Source organism: Gavia stellata, chromosome 1, assembly GCF_030936135.1.
Source record: "Gavia stellata isolate bGavSte3 chromosome 1, bGavSte3.hap2, whole genome shotgun sequence".
Classification (NCBI taxonomy): Eukaryota; Metazoa; Chordata; class Aves; order Gaviiformes; family Gaviidae; genus Gavia; species Gavia stellata.
In genome coordinates this window covers 117,202,521-117,222,604 of record NC_082594.1, presented here as the reverse complement: position 1 = coordinate 117,222,604, position 20,084 = coordinate 117,202,521, and the positions used below count along the sequence as shown (strand labels likewise).

General features: G+C 37.8%; 1 protein-coding gene across 1 annotated transcript in view; it reads right to left on the bottom strand.

Annotated features, from left to right (window-relative positions):
* POU2F1 (POU class 2 homeobox 1) overlaps positions 1-20,084 on the bottom strand; it is a 48,542-nt gene that overhangs the window by 19,481 nt on the left and 8,977 nt on the right. Inside the window, exons 3-7 of the mRNA XM_059819352.1 lie at positions 17,557-17,657; positions 14,554-14,607; positions 12,775-12,894; positions 10,870-11,049; positions 4,813-4,939 (exon numbers count right to left, since the gene is read on the bottom strand). Coding sequence (XP_059675335.1) covers positions 4,813-4,939; positions 10,870-11,049; positions 12,775-12,894; positions 14,554-14,607; positions 17,557-17,657 — 582 coding nt within the window. The remainder of the gene's footprint in view (positions 1-4,812; positions 4,940-10,869; positions 11,050-12,774; positions 12,895-14,553; positions 14,608-17,556; positions 17,658-20,084) is intronic.

The window sequence follows — 20,084 nt, the reverse complement described above, 5'->3', positions numbered from 1 at the left end:
ATGGCATACAAATCACCTATGTGACGCTCCAGAAGAATGACTGCATGGAGGTAAATAAGGTTTTATGCAAAAATATGATGCTTTAGAGGCATTTAATTTTTTTTAATAGTTAAAGTAAACGCATCTACCATCATCCAGGATTTTTCCTGTAATGTCTACAAGTAGCATGAGTAACGGCCCAAGTCAAAAAACTCTTCCTGCCAGTCAACAGTTCCCAAGGACTGATCTGGGGTTCAGTTCTTACTGTCTAAAATTGAACAAAAGATAAAACAAACATTCAAGTGCAGACGTTTTCAGCACAATTTTTAAAAAGTTGGCCCAGAAGCATAATACGTAATTCACCCCTAACTGATCTCCCAAAAGAGTGAATTTTTTCATCTGAGAAGAACTTGACTGCTTTTTCCCTGCCAAAGCTGATCATCTTCTCACATATACTGGAACTCAGCTTGCAAGACAAAGCCATTACAATGTCATAATTTGATTAACTGGAAACAACTGAGAGGGAAAAAGGAAGGGTGTCATACCACAAATTGCATACAGTGCCATTTGATCAACTTTGTTGATCACTGTTGATGCAAAGAAACTTCTGGGCACTTTGGTGTACCTCATTTTATCAAATGCAGATCTTCCAAAACGGGGACTCACTGTTGGAATTATATTGGTATCCAACACAGGAGAGAAAGTAGTAATCTATGCATTCCTACAAATCTGTTCCACTGAGACCTTAAGCTGCTGCACCTTTTGCAGTATCCAGGTACCCTTTAAGATCCGTTGAAGAGTATGACGCAAATATGCTGAAGCTGGTGAACCGCGGTTTTGAAGAGTACCAATTCAGTGATCCATGCAAAGCTGCTGCCATGCTACTTCAATGAAAGTCAACATTTTTATCCATTGATGCTGTTCATATGGTTAGAAGCAAAGACTTGATTTCAAAGAGGACGGTAAATACTAAGTATTTAATTCATATCTTGGAAATGGGTATCTGCAGCACAGGGGAAAAAGTCACTGTTTAAATCACTTCTTCTGAGTTCTTCCTCATTCCACTTCAATCTCTCCCCTTTTATCTGGGGAATGAGTTTGAGTCAGCTACATTTTTATTCAACTGCTGTGTCAGCAAATATGCTGTCATTAAGAGTCTCTTGACAATGAAGAGCTGGGTCTCCTCATCTGCATATTGAGGGGACCAAAGCTCTTTCACCTGGTTCACATAGCATATTATTAAAAAAAATGAGGAGTCATCCTGTAAGGACAGCACAGGTGCATAATCTCAGATGAGATGAATACTTGTCCATCACAAATTTGATGCATCTGAGAAGAAACACAGGCAACTTCAGGCATCTTCCTCCATCCTCACACTGGGTGAGGAAGCTGCACTCTGATTTATGGTACCAGAGGCCAGCAGGGTAGGTACCAATGTTTAACATTCATTATCCCATTTTAAAAATGTGGGGGTTTTGGTTTTTTTAATGATACAAGTGAAGTCTCGAAGTCTGTAGGACAAGTACGCAAGAAGAGAACAGGACTGGATTTGGCCTGCTATCATCATCCCAGGTATTTTTACGATAAAAAAATGAAATCATAAACAATGCCTTTGATAATAAACAGCAATAATTTGAGAATAGGTAGGCCCAGTTTCAGTGTTTAAAGCTAATCGGTAGCTTGTCTTCCACATTTGCCTTTCGGGATACTTTCTTTATAAGTACTGTTTCTAAACCTCCTTGACAATGAGGCAGTCTTTTCTCAGATCTTAACTTCTGTTTCCAAGATTAATTTAAATGAAATGCAGCACCGTTTCCCCTCTTCATTCAGATTTTTACTGATACAAATTTTATTGGCAATATATTCCAAGTAGAAAGGCGAACGGTCATCTGATGAGGGTAATATTTTTAAAGAAGCAGCCATAATTGCAGAAAAGGATGTTGAATTGATCATTCTAGAGACAGATCTATTAGATACAAGAACAGATACAAGAGGTATAAAGACTGTACAAGGTGCTACATTCCTGCCTGTGACTTTAACAATAATATGGGGACAATAATTGCTCCAAAGAAGAAATTGTTCCAAATTTCTATTTCCATTCAATCTTCTGCTGAGGCTTGAAACAATTCCTTCAGTTATGATGTTACCTATTACAAGCCATGAAAAACAGGAACTTCACAATTTGTTTCACTTAAGCCACTGAATAACCAGAAATCATGTGGAAAAGGAAGATGACTACATTAGATATATGGCAGCGAATTTATGGGGAGAATTTCACATCTGCTGCTGTGATCTATAATGTGTGTTGAAGATAGATAGCAGAATAACATCCTGATTGTTGATTAATATTTTAGGTATTGAATTTTCTAAAATTTTTCAGAAGTTGGGTCTAAGCCATGATGTTCAACCCCTTCCAAGAATCTAAATATGATTGCTGATGATTGCTTTACTCTGCACCCTGTCACGTCTTCAAGTAAAAGAAGCTTTTCTCTACGAAATGTTTACATGTCTTCTACGATCTTGCTTAGAGGTACTAGCTTTCACTTATTTCCCTCATAACTATTCTCTTGTATTAAAAACAATGTTTCTCATGTACGTGACTACATGGCATGTACAAAATATGTAGAGTAGTCTGTAAAGCAATAGATTTCTTCCAGAAAAGATAATCTATAAATAAGTCTCAATGTTCATTTTAGTTATTAAATGCGTACACACATATATATAAAGCTGCATGCAGTACCAATGAGGCATCCAAAAAAATCTGAATGCCACTGGTTTTAAAGCTCTATGCTAGTTTCTTTAGAATATTTATTATTTTATGAAGTTGACTAATGGAGCAATAGGACAAGAACAACATGGAAAAGTCAGCTGCAACAGCAAATAACAAAATAAAAATACACACTTTCTCAATCTTTCTCATAAATAATAACATACTGTTTGAGATCTTCTAACAATAACCATGAAATACTGCAAAAAGCCATACCAAAAAGTGAGATAAGGGGTATTATGACATACATGTTGCTTTATCATTGAGTGCTCATGAAGAAAATTAGATCCATTCAAGCATTTCAGCTTGGAAGGTTGTCACACACTAATGGCCTATGGTCGGAATACAGAATATAAATCTTCCCACATTTTTGAGCTATTCAGTTGTCCAGGCTGCACATTACCAGTAAAACATGCTGTTTCTACACATACTGACTCACTGATGACAGCAGTATGCAGGTCTTAAATTGTAGTGAAGAAATAATTTTCAGAGCTAGCCCCCGGAAAAGGTACTATGAAAACCTCTTCTGGTAGTTATTTTATTTGAGAAGATTTTAAACAAATGAACATAATGCAAACAACTCATTTCGAGATATAATTTGCTTCTGTTAGTTTCCTTCTTTGTGCAGCATCTTCAGACATATTTTAGAAAACCAGCAGAAGTTAGCTGAAAAACGTAGGCAAACATTAATACCAGTGAGTTTTTCAAAACAATGCTTTTGTGCTTGCTGTTTCCTGAAAAGAATTTATTTTAAAAAAAAAGCCTATTTTAAAGAATCCTTGAACTAAATTTCAGTCAAGTTTGATTTTTTCTAGAAAAGTATGTTAAGCTTATAAGTTCTGCTTCATTTTAAGAAACTAGTACATCATTACATGGCTCCATGAATAGTCTTTTAGTCATTTTCTACTAGTGCTGGTATAAAAGCTCTCCTAAATCAAGTTCTATTAAAATAAAGTTAATTTTGACTAACCCTTTATTCAAACATGAGAGCATTCAGACAGTGAAAGAGCTTCAGCATAACGGAAAGCCAGTTCTATCCAAGTCATAGTATGTAAGAAGGAATGATGCATGAAAAAATTGAAAGGAACAGAAGAAAATGAGGTGCAAAGAGCTGCTTTATAGGACAGCCAGGCTCTGGAGGACTCTTCAAGCATAAGAGGATTTGCCTTCTGAGCAAGAATCTTTGGATTACCAGACCTGAACAACTGAGTAGAGTTCATGTAGAAGAGAAAGGGGGAAAAAAAGAGACCACTAGAGTATATCAGTATAGGAGGCCATGGCTAAATGCAGTTTTCTGTGGGCATCAACAAATGGGGTGCAATCAGTACTGTGATGTATTGCAACTTGAATGCATTGGTTCTTAGAGCAAAGTTCCTGTACAACATCTTAACTGGTCTGGCACACTACCACCTACCACTGTCTTGGTTTGCCCTTAGCACATACGCCACAGCCAGTGTATCACCAAAATACTATTTCCAAGAGTTGTTATACAAAATCAAGCATTCTAGCTCTTCCCAAGGTGTAATTATTATTTCAGTTTATGACAAAATTCACTGTACCCTCTTTAGTCTTAAGGACTTTTCTAGTCTCCCACAAGGACTCTTGATTTTGTAATCTTTTTCTAGTCTTAGAATTTTGTAGCCCTTTTAGCATTGACCTAATCCAGACAGCCCACAGACCCTCCAGGCCTACAGCTCCTAGGATTCTGCCTTTGAGTTCTGGAGAGTTGTCTTCTCCAAGTTCTCTTCCCAGTAGGCTTCCTTCTTGAGAGCCTGACCCAGAAATTCAGATGCTGCAGTATTTCCCAAGAGGCTCTGTTGTTAAGAAATGTTCCTATGACACGATCTCTGGATTGATCCTCCTTGAGAAATGAGCTACAGAAACTTTGACAAGGCTGAGGTCTAACACCCAGAAAAGGGCAACCTGTTAGAGTTTCCTAATTGCAATACTGTTACTTCTCCTAGGGAATATCAACAGTTAGTGAAGGTGTACGAACCACCTCAGTTTCACCTTGTCCTCTAAAAAGCTATGTAGGATTTTTTTTTTTTCTGGCAAGGAGCACTTACCCTGCTGCCCCTGCGGTGTTTGTGAGATGATGAACTGTGCTGGCTGCAAGTTGGTTGTTGGATGCACCAACACAAACTGTTGCAGGTTGAGATTCTGCTGCTGAAGCTGCTGCAAGTGCTGCAAATCCTTAAGGAAACAGGGGAAGGGAAAAAAATAAAAAATAAAAAGAAAAAAGAAAAAAGAAAAAGGAAAAGAAAGAGCTGTGTGTTAGACATGTAAGTCAGCCATGACTGCCAATGTAACTAGATTTCCTATCAACCAGTTACATTCTAACATTTAGAGATAAAAGTGGATGTCAAACGCAGCAGTCCTGCTACTGAATATCCTTTTGGCTGGCAATTTGAATTTCACAGTCCTTCATAAAACCAAACAAAAATTGTTTACCAAATAATCCAGCAAAATATTTCCAGCACTGTTCTGCTTTTAAAAAAAAAAGTGTCAATCTCCCTCCCCTCCAAAGGCAGAAGTTTTCAAATACTTTAGACTTATCAGCACAGAGATTTCTCAGACTTATTTTTTGAGGATGTAACTCTGCTACAAAATTCATTGTTGACAAATCAAGCATATTAGCTTATTTTTGTTTATAACAACAATGTGCAATTACCATTCTAATCAGCAACAGGAAAGCAAAAAAAATCACAGATTCCTAGTCTGCACTCTCATTGTTCAGGTCAAATTTTGGGAAGTAGCTAACTCAAATAGTAAATAAATATATTTGATTAGTTCTGAAACAAATTACAATAAGCTTAATAGACATGGCTATAATTAAGGTTAAAAGGAATAACCCAAAACACTGCACTGTTGTAGAACCCTACTTTCATGTATTTAAATGGTTCAGAACTATTAATTTTCTATAATTAAATGACTGGTCTCAATGTAAATGCTAATCTCTGAGAAACTGAATCATCAAGAAAAATGATTCAACTTGCTGTTTAGCTGGAGAATGCAAACATAGAGAACTGCTTAAAAATATTCCCCCCAAACTAGCCTTTTTATTTTCCTCTTCTCCAAACAGGACAATAACAAGAGTAACTGAAATTTGAAAATTGAAGCACAATGTGAAGCCAGCCAACATAGGGAATCTATGAAACCTATCCATACACGTGTAGAATCTTTCCATCTTTCTGAGAAGAAACTGTTTCAAAATACCTGCCAAGCAGGTGGATAAAAACCTGAAGTATTTCCCACACTTACAACCTCCCATTAAACAAACCAAACCAACCAAACAAAAAACCTCCCAAAACTCTATTTCAGATAAGTTACTCAGATACCGGGGTATCTGTTTGCAGACAGATACTCTCTTCTGGGTCCAGCTGTGTCAGAAGATGTTAACCATGCCAGTTTGCTCCTAAACACTGTTCGGTCTGGCTGCTTGAACGGAGCTGCTCATTTTAACATACTTCCTAACATGCTTGAGTTAAAGTGAGCCAGACTAACAAAGACCTGCTTCTTAAGGCCAGCAAATTAGCCCCCATGCTTTTTGGCTGATTCAGGTTACTGAGCACTCACACAAGCTGCTCATCCAGCAGATGTGAAAGGCCATTAACTGCCAGCAATGGAAATGGTGATGGGAAGTCAAGACAGACTGACAAGGATAAGTTTTTATTTACACAATACAACCATTTGCAGAATATAGTTATCTATGACCTTACATTATTTTAAAACTGTTAAACTGAGACTTAAAAGTTGCAACAATCTCCTTACGGGGAAAGGGGGGGGGGGGGGGGGGAGGGATGGCGCGGGGAGGAGTGCCAGTGGGTGGAAAGGAAGTCTAGGGAGGAAAAAAATACAGTCCATTGATTTATGAGACCGTAGATATGCATTATAAGAAAACGACTACTTAACCTGAATTGTAAAGACACTGGCCGTCAATCACTTGGGCAGCTTGGTCATGTTAAGTCAAGAGCATGCAGTGTTATAATATGGTAGACAGATACCAGATGGATTGACCAAGCAATGCTCTTTAAGAAATGGAAACTTCTGTTGTATAAGAGAATGGTAACATTTTAAAAAGTGCTCCCAGCGCAACAGAGTTTTTTTAAATTTGATAGTATTGTTTGCTTTCAGAAAATTTCAGAGTAACCATTCCTATGCAACCATTCCTATGAAATCAAGGCCAATTTCCTTTCTAAAAAAAGAGAGATGTAACCACTCCAGTTTTCTCCCAGGAACTCCATGTTTCTTCTGACTTCATATCATAAAGTTACATTGGTCAGAACTGCTACTAAAAACTCCTGCTACTTGAGCCCAACGCGACATGGACCTCCACTCATTTATTCATTGATATTCAATGCTCTACTGGTTACCGCTGCAGATTGAGCAGACCCTCCAGCACAGAGGGGCTTATACCAAATTGGATGCAAGGACTAGATGCAGAGGAAGAAACAGAAATAGAAATAGAAAAGAGTAGGGTATGCTGACTAAGGCTGCGAACGTGGGGTGGAAGAAAAAGAAATGAAGAGAGGCGGAAGGATGAAAATAGAGGCAGATAAGAGAAAAAATAGAAACACAAAAGGAAGAGTTGGGAAGAAATTTTTGAACGAAAAAGTATGGACAGAAAAACAGGTTGAGGACCTCCCCCACCAAAAACAAACAAATGAACACACCCCACACCCCCCCAGATGACCAAGCAGATCTCAGATGATTTGAAGAAGCACCACAGGAGATGGAGTTACATACAAGAAAGAATACAAAGAAACAGTGGCAGTCTATTTGTAAGATCAAAGGAGAGCTTTTTGTTTAAGACTATAGTATTCATAACACAGAGTACCCAGCTAAGACATGACAGCTCTTATCATCAGGCTCTTACACTTTAATATGAGGAAACTGTTTTTAAATTGAGGCCTCAGGGATAACTGGTATAAGCAATCTTATTCTGTACATCTGCCTTGGTAAATGGTATCTTGGCTGAGTCTTGTTTAAATACAGAAATATAATTCTGTAATGCAGAATGGAAATGATACCTCCAAGGCTAATCACTCTTAAATAGCCCTACCAGCCCCTCAAATTCATTTGAAATCCAACTTTATTTCTACCTTGGGAAAGTTTTATTATTTAGTTAATTGTAGCATTACAATAAATCTCCCAATAGCAACCATGCAAACAACCCCAACACTGTTTTCCTATACTGATCTTTTTTCTCTCAATGGTAAAATCTGTATACTAGCACAAGCACATAGCAAGAGATTGAAAGACTTTTGGGTAAACATGCATGTCTTCTGGTGCTGCCTAACAATTTAGGAAAATCAAAATAATCCAAGTCCTACCTTGGCAGAATAATCTGCCAAGTGCTATGTCTTGACCTGAGGAAGTTTTTTTGTTTTTAAAAAAAAATTATCTAAAGTTCTAAATTCAATGCCATTATGTCTAGTTACAACTTCAGTACAAACTTAAGCATCTCTGTCATTTTGAAGTTTACACCATACAAACATTGATCACAGATCATGAAAACAAGTAAAGTTTACAAAGAACTCCAAAACTTGGTACAACTGTTTAGTGACAATTTAGCATCAGCCCAGCAGCAACACTAACTTCTTATAAGGCTGCTGCAGCAGATATCTTACATTAACTGCAGTGCACATTAAAGAAGTCGTGCTTGTGCAATTAGTTAATTAAAATAAATATGGTAATCCCCCTGCTGCAGAGACCTGCCAGTTAATCAATTATTCAAAAATCATCAATTAAAACAAACATTCAGCTATTTGTGCAATCAGCTATATGTTTACAATAGCAATGCAAACAAAGCTGAGCACTGTTTACAAATTGTTGTCAAGATGGATCAAAAAGCATGGTATTATCCACCTACAAACCTAGACCGTGGAAGTTTTCCATAAAGTATCTCAAATTATATCCAACACCTGCACAAATTATGCCCTAGACTTTCATCATAAGAAGCAGCTAACAAGATTCAACCAAGCTACATTTATGTATCAAAATAACCTATCCTAAAAGAAATTAATTGTGAAGTCAAAGATTTAAATAATCAGGAGTATCAGAAAACAAGTGAAACTTCAATTTGTTCCCCTTGTGCTACAAATACATATTATACGGTGGCAAATACATGATCACATGTTATTTTTTCATAGAGCCTTTAGCTCATTTACGTGCACAAACCAGAAAATGTTCACTTCAGGAGCTCCTGTTTCATGGCATGTGCCTGATCTTTTCAACTCTTCTCAAACACTTCTCGGAAGATTTTGTAAGTTTTGGAGAAAACCCCAGTACTAAATTAATAATTGTAAATGCTTCACACATTTTCATAGCTTCCCACTGAAGTGGAAGAGTGGGATTAGCATCTTGCACATGCACAACAATGCCTTCAAAAGTATCCACTAATTTCGCGGCATATTTGACAAATGTAAAGCCAGAAAGTTCAAGGTACAGATTTCATTAATATGAAATTTTAATGTTCCACACTTCAGTAAAGCAGACCTCACTATCTTAAGCTGCCCACGTGGAAGATGAGGCATACACCTGTGGATCACTTACATTTACGTTAAAAGACTCGCATAATATCAAATGGGAACTCTGTGACAGATGCCTGGAGAGATGTTAGAAGCTAACCATCAACTTCTCTGACAAGGACATTTCCCATTCTTTTCTTGAAATTTGTCTGTATTACCAGCTACAGACAAAGGCTTAACAAAATTAAGAGATGGTCTTGGCAGTTACGAGTTTCCTTGAATGCTACATCCTTGAGTCATCTCCAGATCATGACAGTGAGGTGGGATCCTTTACTAAAAGAAGTATTAATATCTGGTCACTTGACTTGACACAGTGCACCAAGAGGCTCAGTGTGAGGGGTCTGTGGGCAACATCAGTACTGGCCTTTTAAATGTGGGATGGCATCACTCTGGCCTCTGTAAGGACAGCCAGAGGGGTCAGAACTTTTAGACCAATGCCACAGAAGTTTGCCATTTCAGCTAATAAAAAACTGATAGCACAACCAGGTTGTTATTCAGCTAGTGGACCAGCACAGTAAAGGAATAGCACATTTCACCAATGGACTTCACAGATTGTGACATTTCCATTCTTTTACTTAATCAGCCCTCATCTTCACTTTTTAGACACTTCATCCCAGCTGAATGCAAGTGAAAATAGTCTGAATAGAAAGCATCAGACAGTCTTAAAGAAGCTGCTCACTGTAAGAAGCAGCAGCTTTGGAGATTACATACCCAACATACTTTGCACAGCTAGACTAATCAACCTGAAATATTACAGACTGAGAACCTTAATCTATGGAAAGATGGACCTCAGCATCAGCAACACAATCCCCTACTAGTAGTACTCAAGATGCCTATGCTGTACGTTCGGTTACCCTTGTCCAGAAGTCTAAGGAGTTTCCACACTACATATGCTAAGCATAGAGTCAGTGGCACTGCACCCTCCACACTGAATTAAGCCAATCCTGGAAGACCCAAGAGGAACTTTGCTACTCATAGTAAGCACAACTTCCTTGGCAAGCAGTTCTTCAGAGTTAAGAATTAATGGGCCTTTACCAGCAGACCATAAAACTGGACAGATTCCAACACCAGACTCATTCTGGCAAGTTTTTCTCTAGACACACAAGAGTGCCCTTTCTTTGTTACTGAACTCTGAGCATTAAGCACTAAGCCAAAATAGCACACAAATGTGTCAAGTCAAACTGCCTTTCTTCAACTCCATCCTTTTGCTGTTTGGATCTAACAAGCATCCTTTGTGATACGCAAGTTTCCCTTCCCATCCATACAGGTCTCGACAAGTGTCATTTCTATAGGCATCTTTCTATAGCCCTTTTTCTCCTTTCTCAAGCTAACTACAAGGAGGAAGATTCAGAAAATACAGCATCTGGTCAGATTCTGGAACAAACTCAGAAGCCTAGTGGAACTGGTGAGCAGCTGGTACACATTCTTTGCTAAAACTACCAACTTCAACCTCATCAGCTAAGGATGCATGAGGGAAGACTAGCAGTACTCTAGGACTCTAGAAACTCACTGAATAAGGAATAAAAATATTATTTGAATGATGCAATTAGTCAAACCTCTTTATCTTCCACCCTCTCAAGCCTCAAGGCTCACCTGTGCAATCTGTATTGGCTGAGATAGAGGGATCTGCGTCATCGGCGTTGCAGCAGAGGCCGAGATGGTGGCACCAGCAGCGCTGTGCTGCTGACTGGCTGAATGCTGCACTGCAGCTGCCAGCAACTGTGCCTGCGCCTGTTGTAGCAATAACTGTTGCTGGGCTGGCGTCAACGTGAGCTATAAATAATTAGAAAACACAGCCATTAATAATGGAAAGAGCCACTTCAGCTACAAAGTCATTAGCTAGCTCATTACTAGTTATATTAACCAGACATTCCTAGAACTATTACTACAGTTCAGCCATTAACTAGCCAATGACTCTGGCCTTAAGTAAGGACAGCTGGCTACTCAACACAGTGTAGGAACCAACCTGCCACAGACCTGACATAAACCAAACCGCATGAACGCAAATATTTGCGCTTAACTGGAACCTACAGAACCTAACTTTACTCCTACGTTTTCTTCACAACTCTACCAAGAGGTTCAGGAAAAAGGTAATTAAGTAGTAAGCAAAAGAAAAGAATCAGTATTGCCAGGATTTGAAAGGAAATTTACACCCAGCAGAACAGCAAGTGATTAGTCAGATGAATGAGAAGCAGGAATGCTGGCTATGGCTACTGAACAAACTGATAACACCCCAGCTGCTTCACATTAGCATGAATCCCTGCCATATTCCATCATTTCCATTATGCCCTAAGATATAAGTAAAGAACATGAGCGCCATTTGTTTCTCTCCAAGTCTCCCCATCTGCTTTTTTTTTTTTTAAATAGAATAGAGTTGGCAAGTTTACATCCCTTCCCTTTCCCAAACATGCATTATCTCTGTGAAACAGGTGGCAGCAGTCTCTCCTTTACATGTGAAATGAATCTTGATGCCCATATTTACTGCATTCCATATCTGCATAGGCCTGGAGTTTTGAATGTTTCACTACTGCAGACAATCATAAATTAAAACAAACAAGTATTTTTTGAGAATGAGACAAATAAAATATGCTGGGTTTGAATAACATATTACAACAGTCTCACTTTTAAAACTTTCTAATGTAATTAACCAAAAACTAAATAGGATGTTTATTTACACACTAGCATACAAGAAGATTTAACAATTGAACATGGTTAAGACATCGTTTCATTCAAGTGTAGAGATGATCTAACCTAATACTTCAAATTATAAATACATTGTTGGGGCAACTGCCCTAATTCCTTATTAACATGCAAACTCTTAAAACTGCAAAGCTGATTACGTGGAAGCAAACTCTTTAACCAAACCAGCCCATTCACAAAACTTGCTCTTTTTTTAAATGACTGAAAGCATTTACAACAATTCAGAAACACCAGTAATCCTAAAACAACAGTTATTTCATAATTACTCCCAAAGCCTTGCAATTAAAAAACTCAAAATTGGTTGGTGAAAACAGAAGGGTTGAATAGGCTTAAGGCAAGCACTAATATAGTTACTTAAAAAGAAATGTGTTTGAGAAGAGGAAGAATTAGTGTCAGCAGTTCCCGTAATTTTTGTTCTTCACCTAGCTGTCTGATAAGATTTAGTCTCATGCTTCATTTTAATCTTGCAAAAAAATAAAAATTCCTCTTTATGACATCAGTGACTTTCTTATTTGTACACACACCATGTTTTAATTTCTTTGCAGAGTCAAGACAGATACTGAGAAGAGAGAGATTTTTTTTTTTTTTTTTGAAGCAAATACTTTGCAACAAAAAACAAAGATTAAAGTCTGCTTTTTTAATAGGAAGACATTTTCTGTCCCCTCTTTCACTCAAGTTTCTTCCTATGTTAAAGGAAATGACAATAACCTCCACTGGCAGTTCTACGGGGACTGCCGTCGATACTGCCATCATTTGCCGGACAGGAGGCTTACTGCAGTATACTTGGGTAAATCTTACCCCAGTGATCTGTCCTCCGGCCAGCATGAGCTGGGTCTGGGGTATGGCCGCCTGCACTGAAGGCTGCTGGGAAGGCTGGCTTGGCTGCTGAGAGTCCCCAGATTCTTCATTAGATTTAGACTAGTAAAAAAAAAAAAACCCAACTCTTTATAGTGTAAAACAGATGTTAATGTATAACACTGCTATCTCAACACTGCACAATAAAAATCTTTCATCTGCATACAAAAAGCCCTTGGGTTTATTTTAAGAGTGTGTTTAAGCAATGGCTCTATGCGCCCACCGTCTCAGCTACGATTGCTCAAACATGTCTGTAGGTAATGCAGTTTAAACAAAACAAAAAGGATCTCAGGTCTTTTGTAACTTTTTGACATTATTTCGGGTCTCTCTTCATTTTACGCAATGCAACTGAAGCTTACACTATCTTTCACCATAAAGAAAGAAAAGGTTGTTAAAATTATTCATTGCCTAAAATTCTGAACAATGGAACAAGAGAAAGGAGATTGTGTTTCCATTTTCTGTATCTGCATCCTGCACCTCTAAGTTATCATACTGTTGGCTTATACAGAACTGGTTTGAGAAATCCTCACAGGTTTATCTACCTACAGCAAAATACATAATATATACAGTGCTTTTAAATAATCAAAGTTTAGCATTTATTTAATTGAATGCTGCTTTATTTTAAAAGATTTGAGGGTTTTTTGCTTTTTTGTGTGGTTTTGGGTTTTGTTTTTTTCTTAAACAGAAGACACTGTGAAGACATGAGGGAGGAAATGCAAGTGCATGAAGAGAGGGGGAGAGAGTTTTATGATAATTAAAACTGGTTATGCAGAACATTAAAATTCTGCATAGATTTGCATATTTTCCACCACCTGTTTTGGGGACTGCAGAGCAGGCTAATTAACATAAAGGCTCTGATTAATTCTGCCAGTCATTGAGCGATAATTACAGCGCAGGACTGTAAACATTCTGCACTGGAGATACAGCCTGTTTGCCAACATCTCTCTCAGGGATGGAAGTTTACCATGGCAACCAAGGCAATTTTCTGCCTCCTTCCTCTTAGAAAGGAAGGTCACTATACCTCCTCTTCTTTCCAAATTGTTATTATGTATAAGTGGGTCCACATTCTACTGCATTTCATGTAATGCACTACATACATTCTTTAATAACAAGCAATACTGAAACCAGTTTTCAATAAAACTGCATCCCTTGCCCCTTAATATAGTACTGAGAGGAAGTGGCACGTTAACTGATACGCTAAGTGTTCAGCATCATAAAAAGTTTGAAAGCTTTGTTGTCTCATATACATTATTAAACAACAATTACTCTGACTTATTTTGAAATCACTATGTGTTATTTACACACGCAATCTACACTACCCACATTACATAGTTAGTATGTTACATTATACTCCTATATTCAGCTACCAGAAGTAAGGACAAATTGTAAAGTAATACTTGCTATGTTTAAAATAAGTGAATAAATGGAAGCACATGAAATATTCCTGGACTTTTATAGTTTTCACGATGCAAACACCTGACTGAAATTCAATAGAAAATTATGATCACGGCATGTTTTAAGCAACTCCAGTTTCTGAATGCTTACAATCCTGAACCTGATTTACAGTTGTAAAACTATTACTCCTTCATACCTATCACTTGCAAGACCAGCCAGAATGAAAAAAACAGAGGAACATATCATAGGTTAAAAACCATCTCTAATGGGACCATAACGCTGTTTGGAATGACAGAAGGACAAGTAGTAGAAGGAAACTGTCTTTACCTGTACATTTAAGGACTGAGCAGCAGCCTGTAAACTTGTTCCAGCGAGCTGGACCTACAACACAATGCAAAAATGGAAATGAAATAATGTAGAATCCACAGAAGTCTTTAACAATGTAAAAACGAACAACCTCCCCATCTGCACCCCAACAAAAACTCCCCCAAGAACAATGCATGCCCCCTCTAACACCTGAATCAGTGAAATAGGGGTTGTGCTCCAGACTGAAAAAAATCTGAAAGACTCTTCCACAGTGTTATTTGTCTACCTCTTGCTGAATGTATTCCTGCCTAAGGATCTAGATATTATCATGAAACTGAGTTGAAACAGAGCATTTTGGGGTGGATAGGCTAACTATTCTTATTCCTGTTAAAAAAATCCAGGCTTCAGGGGAGGGCGTTAAGCTCTACTCATCATCATCCTTCTAATATTTCAGAATGGGTCTTACCCCAAATATGTACACTGCATTCACCCGTCTCCTTATACGACACAGGAGCAATCACCTGCATAGCACAAAACCCACAGCATAAACACTCTTCCTCAAATCAACCCATTCAAGTATTTGCAGTCCTCAGCCACTGCAAAGAGATCTCAATACAGAGGACTGGAGACACTTACAAAGGATGTATTGATTCAGGTATACTCAAAACTTGAATTCAATGTTTGTGATTAATAAGTCCAAAGAAGTTCTTGTGGGTTAACAGTGAAGAGAAACTGATGCTTCAGAAAGTGAGATTTTTAAAGAGTGTTATTTTATCTCTAATAAGGATTTTCTCTATACAACAAACGCTAAACTTTCATTTACTGAAGAACATTTTAATCAGTCTCGCCTTGTTTCCACCACCACTCCTACTATAAAGAAGGAATGCTATGTAATTAATTACCAACACTTTCAAAGGTCAGAGTTACAGCCTGTAGTGAATTCCATCTCTGGCCGTGTTTGAAAACCACTGCTCATTTGAAAACCAGGCAACACATAAGGATACAATAAAGCAAAGCAAAATGTAGCACTCTTGCCTCTATAAAAAGATGTCCCCACATAACATACATCACAAAAGAGAGTCCAAATATCTGCAAGCACAGGAAGGAGAGTTTTAATTTAAATTGCAATACATGAAATTAATAACTGAATATTCGAACAGGCAGCCCTTAAGAGTCACCTTGGAAATTACTTCTTACCACTCTAGATGAAGGTACTAGACTTACTAAGCATGTTCTACATCTAAAAGAACACTCCCAGAAAAGCTCCTCCTCATCACAAGCAAAATATAGTTTGACACAGTTGATGTAACCTGAGCTTTTAACATGAATTAACAGCAGAGAATAATCTAAGCAATAATAGCCTGCCATCCAGAAAATATACTCAGAAATAATCCTTTAAAAATTACACGATAAAAAAAAAAAACCACATGAAAGACTACATTTGTATCTCACTCAGGTACAGCCAGCGTATTCCTGAAAATCTCTTTGAATGCAATTTGGACACCCCTTCCACCACACAACAAACATTTTCTAATTAGAAAGTAAACTGTTCCTGAACAGTTGTCTACAACCTAATATTTTGTATTAGTCTGGAGGAAAGCACTGTGTGTTAAGGCTGAATAACACCCCACTAACAGCAGCCACACTGGAAGAGGACAGTTTGACAATAGATTCCCACACACCTGCAGGTGCATAAAAGAATAGCTGAGATTTTCCTTTGAACTAGTTTCAAGAAATGAATCGCACTTTATCAAACAAGAAGTTATAAAGATCCTGACAACTGTTTAAAGAAATACATTTCCAAAGCAAGATAAAGCACTGTGCTAAATACAATCACTGTCCTGGATCAATCTATATAACAAAACAAAGACTAAAACAAACACACAAAATTCTGAAGAACAGCTGTATCTGTCTCTGTGTTAAACACATACTGACAACCCATGAAAACTAGTCAGCTTCTCTCCAATAAAGGCAGCCTACAACTGCCTGTTGGTTCAGCAAATTCGAACACTGGCACTCCTTAGGTTCTATATAACCCAATCCACTAGGAAAATTATAATTATGTGACAAGACGTGTGGAATGTTCCATACAATAAAATAGCAGTTCAGAGCTCTTAAAAGAGGGCATAAACGCTTCAGTACATCAATTATACCACAGTAACTGTGCAACCTCAGACCTCAAACATTCAAGGTCAGCCAATTAGGTACAGTATTTTAAAGTTTAAACTCGGTGCTGAGGAAGAGAAAGAAATTAGGACATTTGTTTTCATACATCAAGTGCGAACAGATAAAAACCTACAAAAAATGCCCCTTATACTTCTCTTCACCTAGGGATGCCCCATTTTGCTTCAGCCTACATCTAAAGTTCAGCTTTGATTCCCTAAACACAGCAGCAGCAGAACAGAGGGATAGTAGTAGAAGCCTGAATATCATCTGACAAACAGGTCCCTGAAATAACTTTAAAAAAAAAAATTTAAAAACTCACTAACCATGTACACTTAGTAATTATGATCACTTTGTATTTCTAGTTAATGTGTAAGAGCTTGAAAGATTGAAGCATAGTGCTGACTACCATTCAACACCACTTCTAGTTTCTTAAGTAGGTAGTGACTCAGAACTTTGGCAGCCGTTGGGCTAATACAATCCTTAACCAAAAAGATTAAATTTTACCTTGCCTTTCAATTTGCTATCTCCATTAAGGTTTAAAAAACAACACAAAACAAAACAACAACAACAAAATAAACACCAAAAAACTTTAGGCATTCTCAAGTCCCCAAAAAGGGGCTTTCTAGTTCCCCCAAATAAGTCTCATCCTACCTTGATGTATTCTGCAGCCTAATACAATGAAGTGAGTGCCACCATAAGAGCTTTTTCCCATGCAAGCTATTTCAGCATGTGGTCTACCCATATGTTTCTGTACATGACTACCCATCATTCACAGAAAGAGAGAACATAGAACACACAAGAGCAGCTGCATTCGTACCTGCCAGAGTCTCCCCTACTTTGAAATGGGTCTTCTCTTACCTGATGAAGGTGCCCAAGGAAGGCCTGGGCCTGGGCTGTAGAGATTGCTCCTCCGACAGGCACCGGCTGCTTTTGAAAGTCCAGGCCATTTGTTTGTGTGCCTGGAGAAAGAGAGATATTAAGAACTATTAGTTATTATTGCTTTTATGAAATGGAATAAGAATTAATATTCCTAAGTCTCCTGCTAGTCTCTCAATACTATGTAGTAGAAAAATACTCTGAGAGTAAGACAAATTGAAGTTTTTTACTGAAATAGGGGGATGGGGAAGCAGTGTCACTTCCAGCTGAACAAAATCAACATCATATTTTCTTTAGCTTCTATCATCTTACCTACTCTACGTACGCTATTACCCCATCATTCTCTACCATGGTTTGAGAACCAAATGGGTGCATGCTGTTAAGGTTAAACCATGTTTCCATTCTCCATGCACTCCCTATCCAGCAGCTGAAGACCATCTTCAAGTTCAGAAAGTGGCAAGAACAAGGTTCATATAAAGTCACCTTTCATTAAAAACAGGTAAAATTATACTTGATGAAAACAGAAGTACCGTATATACATGGCAGTTACGAGCCACAGTTTTACTCATTTGATAAAAGATACCTCCACATTTCTATGAATATTTTTGCAGAGCTCTCATTACATACAATAACTGCCTGGGCTTGCTTTTGCTGTCACCCACTTTCATATAGCTAAAACCTGATTATTTTCCTATGTTTTTGTTGTCTTCGTTCTAAACAGCTCAGAAGACATGAAAACCCCCAAACTATCCCCAAATAATCTGGTTGTGAGAAGACAAAAAAAAAATAAATAAAAAGAACATTTCTTCCACAAGAAACCAGCACCGAATTCTCTTCTACTAAGAGGAACTATAACTACAAATTTTTAAGAATCATTCTGTGGGGAAATGATAAAATCCGCATTAGGGATTATCAACAACTGGTTTTGTATGTTGGGTATTACTACCTACAGTGGCTAACAACAAGAAGGGAGACTCTTGAGTGTATCAGGCTGCATGGAATTTCTAGAACAGATGATGCAATCTTAAAAATTGCATGACTGAAATGAAGTAAAACCAGCTTTAGACTTGCATGTTTACTCTTCATGACAATCAGATTTTGTTCCGTGCCTATGGACAGGTGTTCAGCTAACTCCTACTTCAAAATTCCTTCCATCATCTACATTTTTTGCCATAAAAATCTGGGTTATCTACTAAGCAAAAGAGAGTCACAGTTGTTAAACAACAACAGAGGTTTGCTATTCCTTGGAAACATCTGCAAAAGCAAGCAGGCGTAAAATTTGATCAGTAAAATACACTATCTAAATTTTACATTGCTATTTTGACCTACAAACAGCTTACACAGATAAAATTTCCAAAGACAGAGTCACTGTTCAATTAAATACAGATACAATGTGGATAGTCAAGCTTTCTACCATGTCAGGTATACCTAAGGTAGCCCTTTGATGCATCTTTGGTGGAGGTGCTGTGGGGGAAGAGTTGGTCTACTCTCAAGTTTTTAATTCTATGCTTTGAGCCAGGGTTTACAGACTTAAGAGACATATGTGCAGCCAAAGATCCACAGACATGTTAAAAATATTCAAATTTTGAACTATGTAAAATTAATTTGCTTAATGAGTCTAACATTCCAATCCAAAGTGAATGGAAGTACTATGACTGGTCTGAACTGATCTTGAATGAATGCAACTTGGTTGTATTTCTCTAAAGAAAGGTAGCTAAGAATGTCTGCTGGAAAGAGCTAGAAGAATCTCATCTACTCATCTACTTTCATTCTTTCCAGTAAACTACAGAATTGTCTCAATGCAGAAGGCCAAAGGGAATGGGAAAATGATTGAGTAAATATATAAAAATAATTCCTGGCAAACAGCTACTGTAATTCAAAGGAAACAATCTACCACCTCCTCATTTAAGCAGATGTTTTGAATCAGTTTTCAACAGGTGGTCAGGGACCCCCAAGTAGAAAACAAAAAATACAGATAAGAAAACCTACTGTGAGGCGGATATTCCACATTCCAACTGGAAACTTGCAGGGGTCAAGAAAATTATCCATTTCTGAGAGGACTACCTGGAAGTCTCACCTTATAATAAATAGGTGACGTTGTTCTAGTTAACTATCTTCCAAAAAGAGCCTCAAATCACGATACCATATTAAAAGAGCACTGCTGTGCATGTGTGCAGAAGAAACGTTCCAGTTAGCACTTCTGACTCTTAATATGGGAATTTGAAACGAGCCTCCTAGGGTTGATAGATTAGAACAAAGCAAGTTCCAAGACTGAGCTTAAAATCTCCATGGGTCCCAAAAAATAGTTTAGACAGGTACTGAGAGAAAACAACATTTTGTTTAAATTCAACCCTGAAGGACTCCAACTCCTTCTTCCCAAACCTCCCAAAACCAAAGTCAGAGCAAAAAAAAACCAAACCACACCTGTTCACTCTCTGTTCTACTTGCATCTTAAGTTTTCTTTGGTATTTGGAAGTACAGTGTCCCCTCCCCTTTGGATGCAGCCTTAG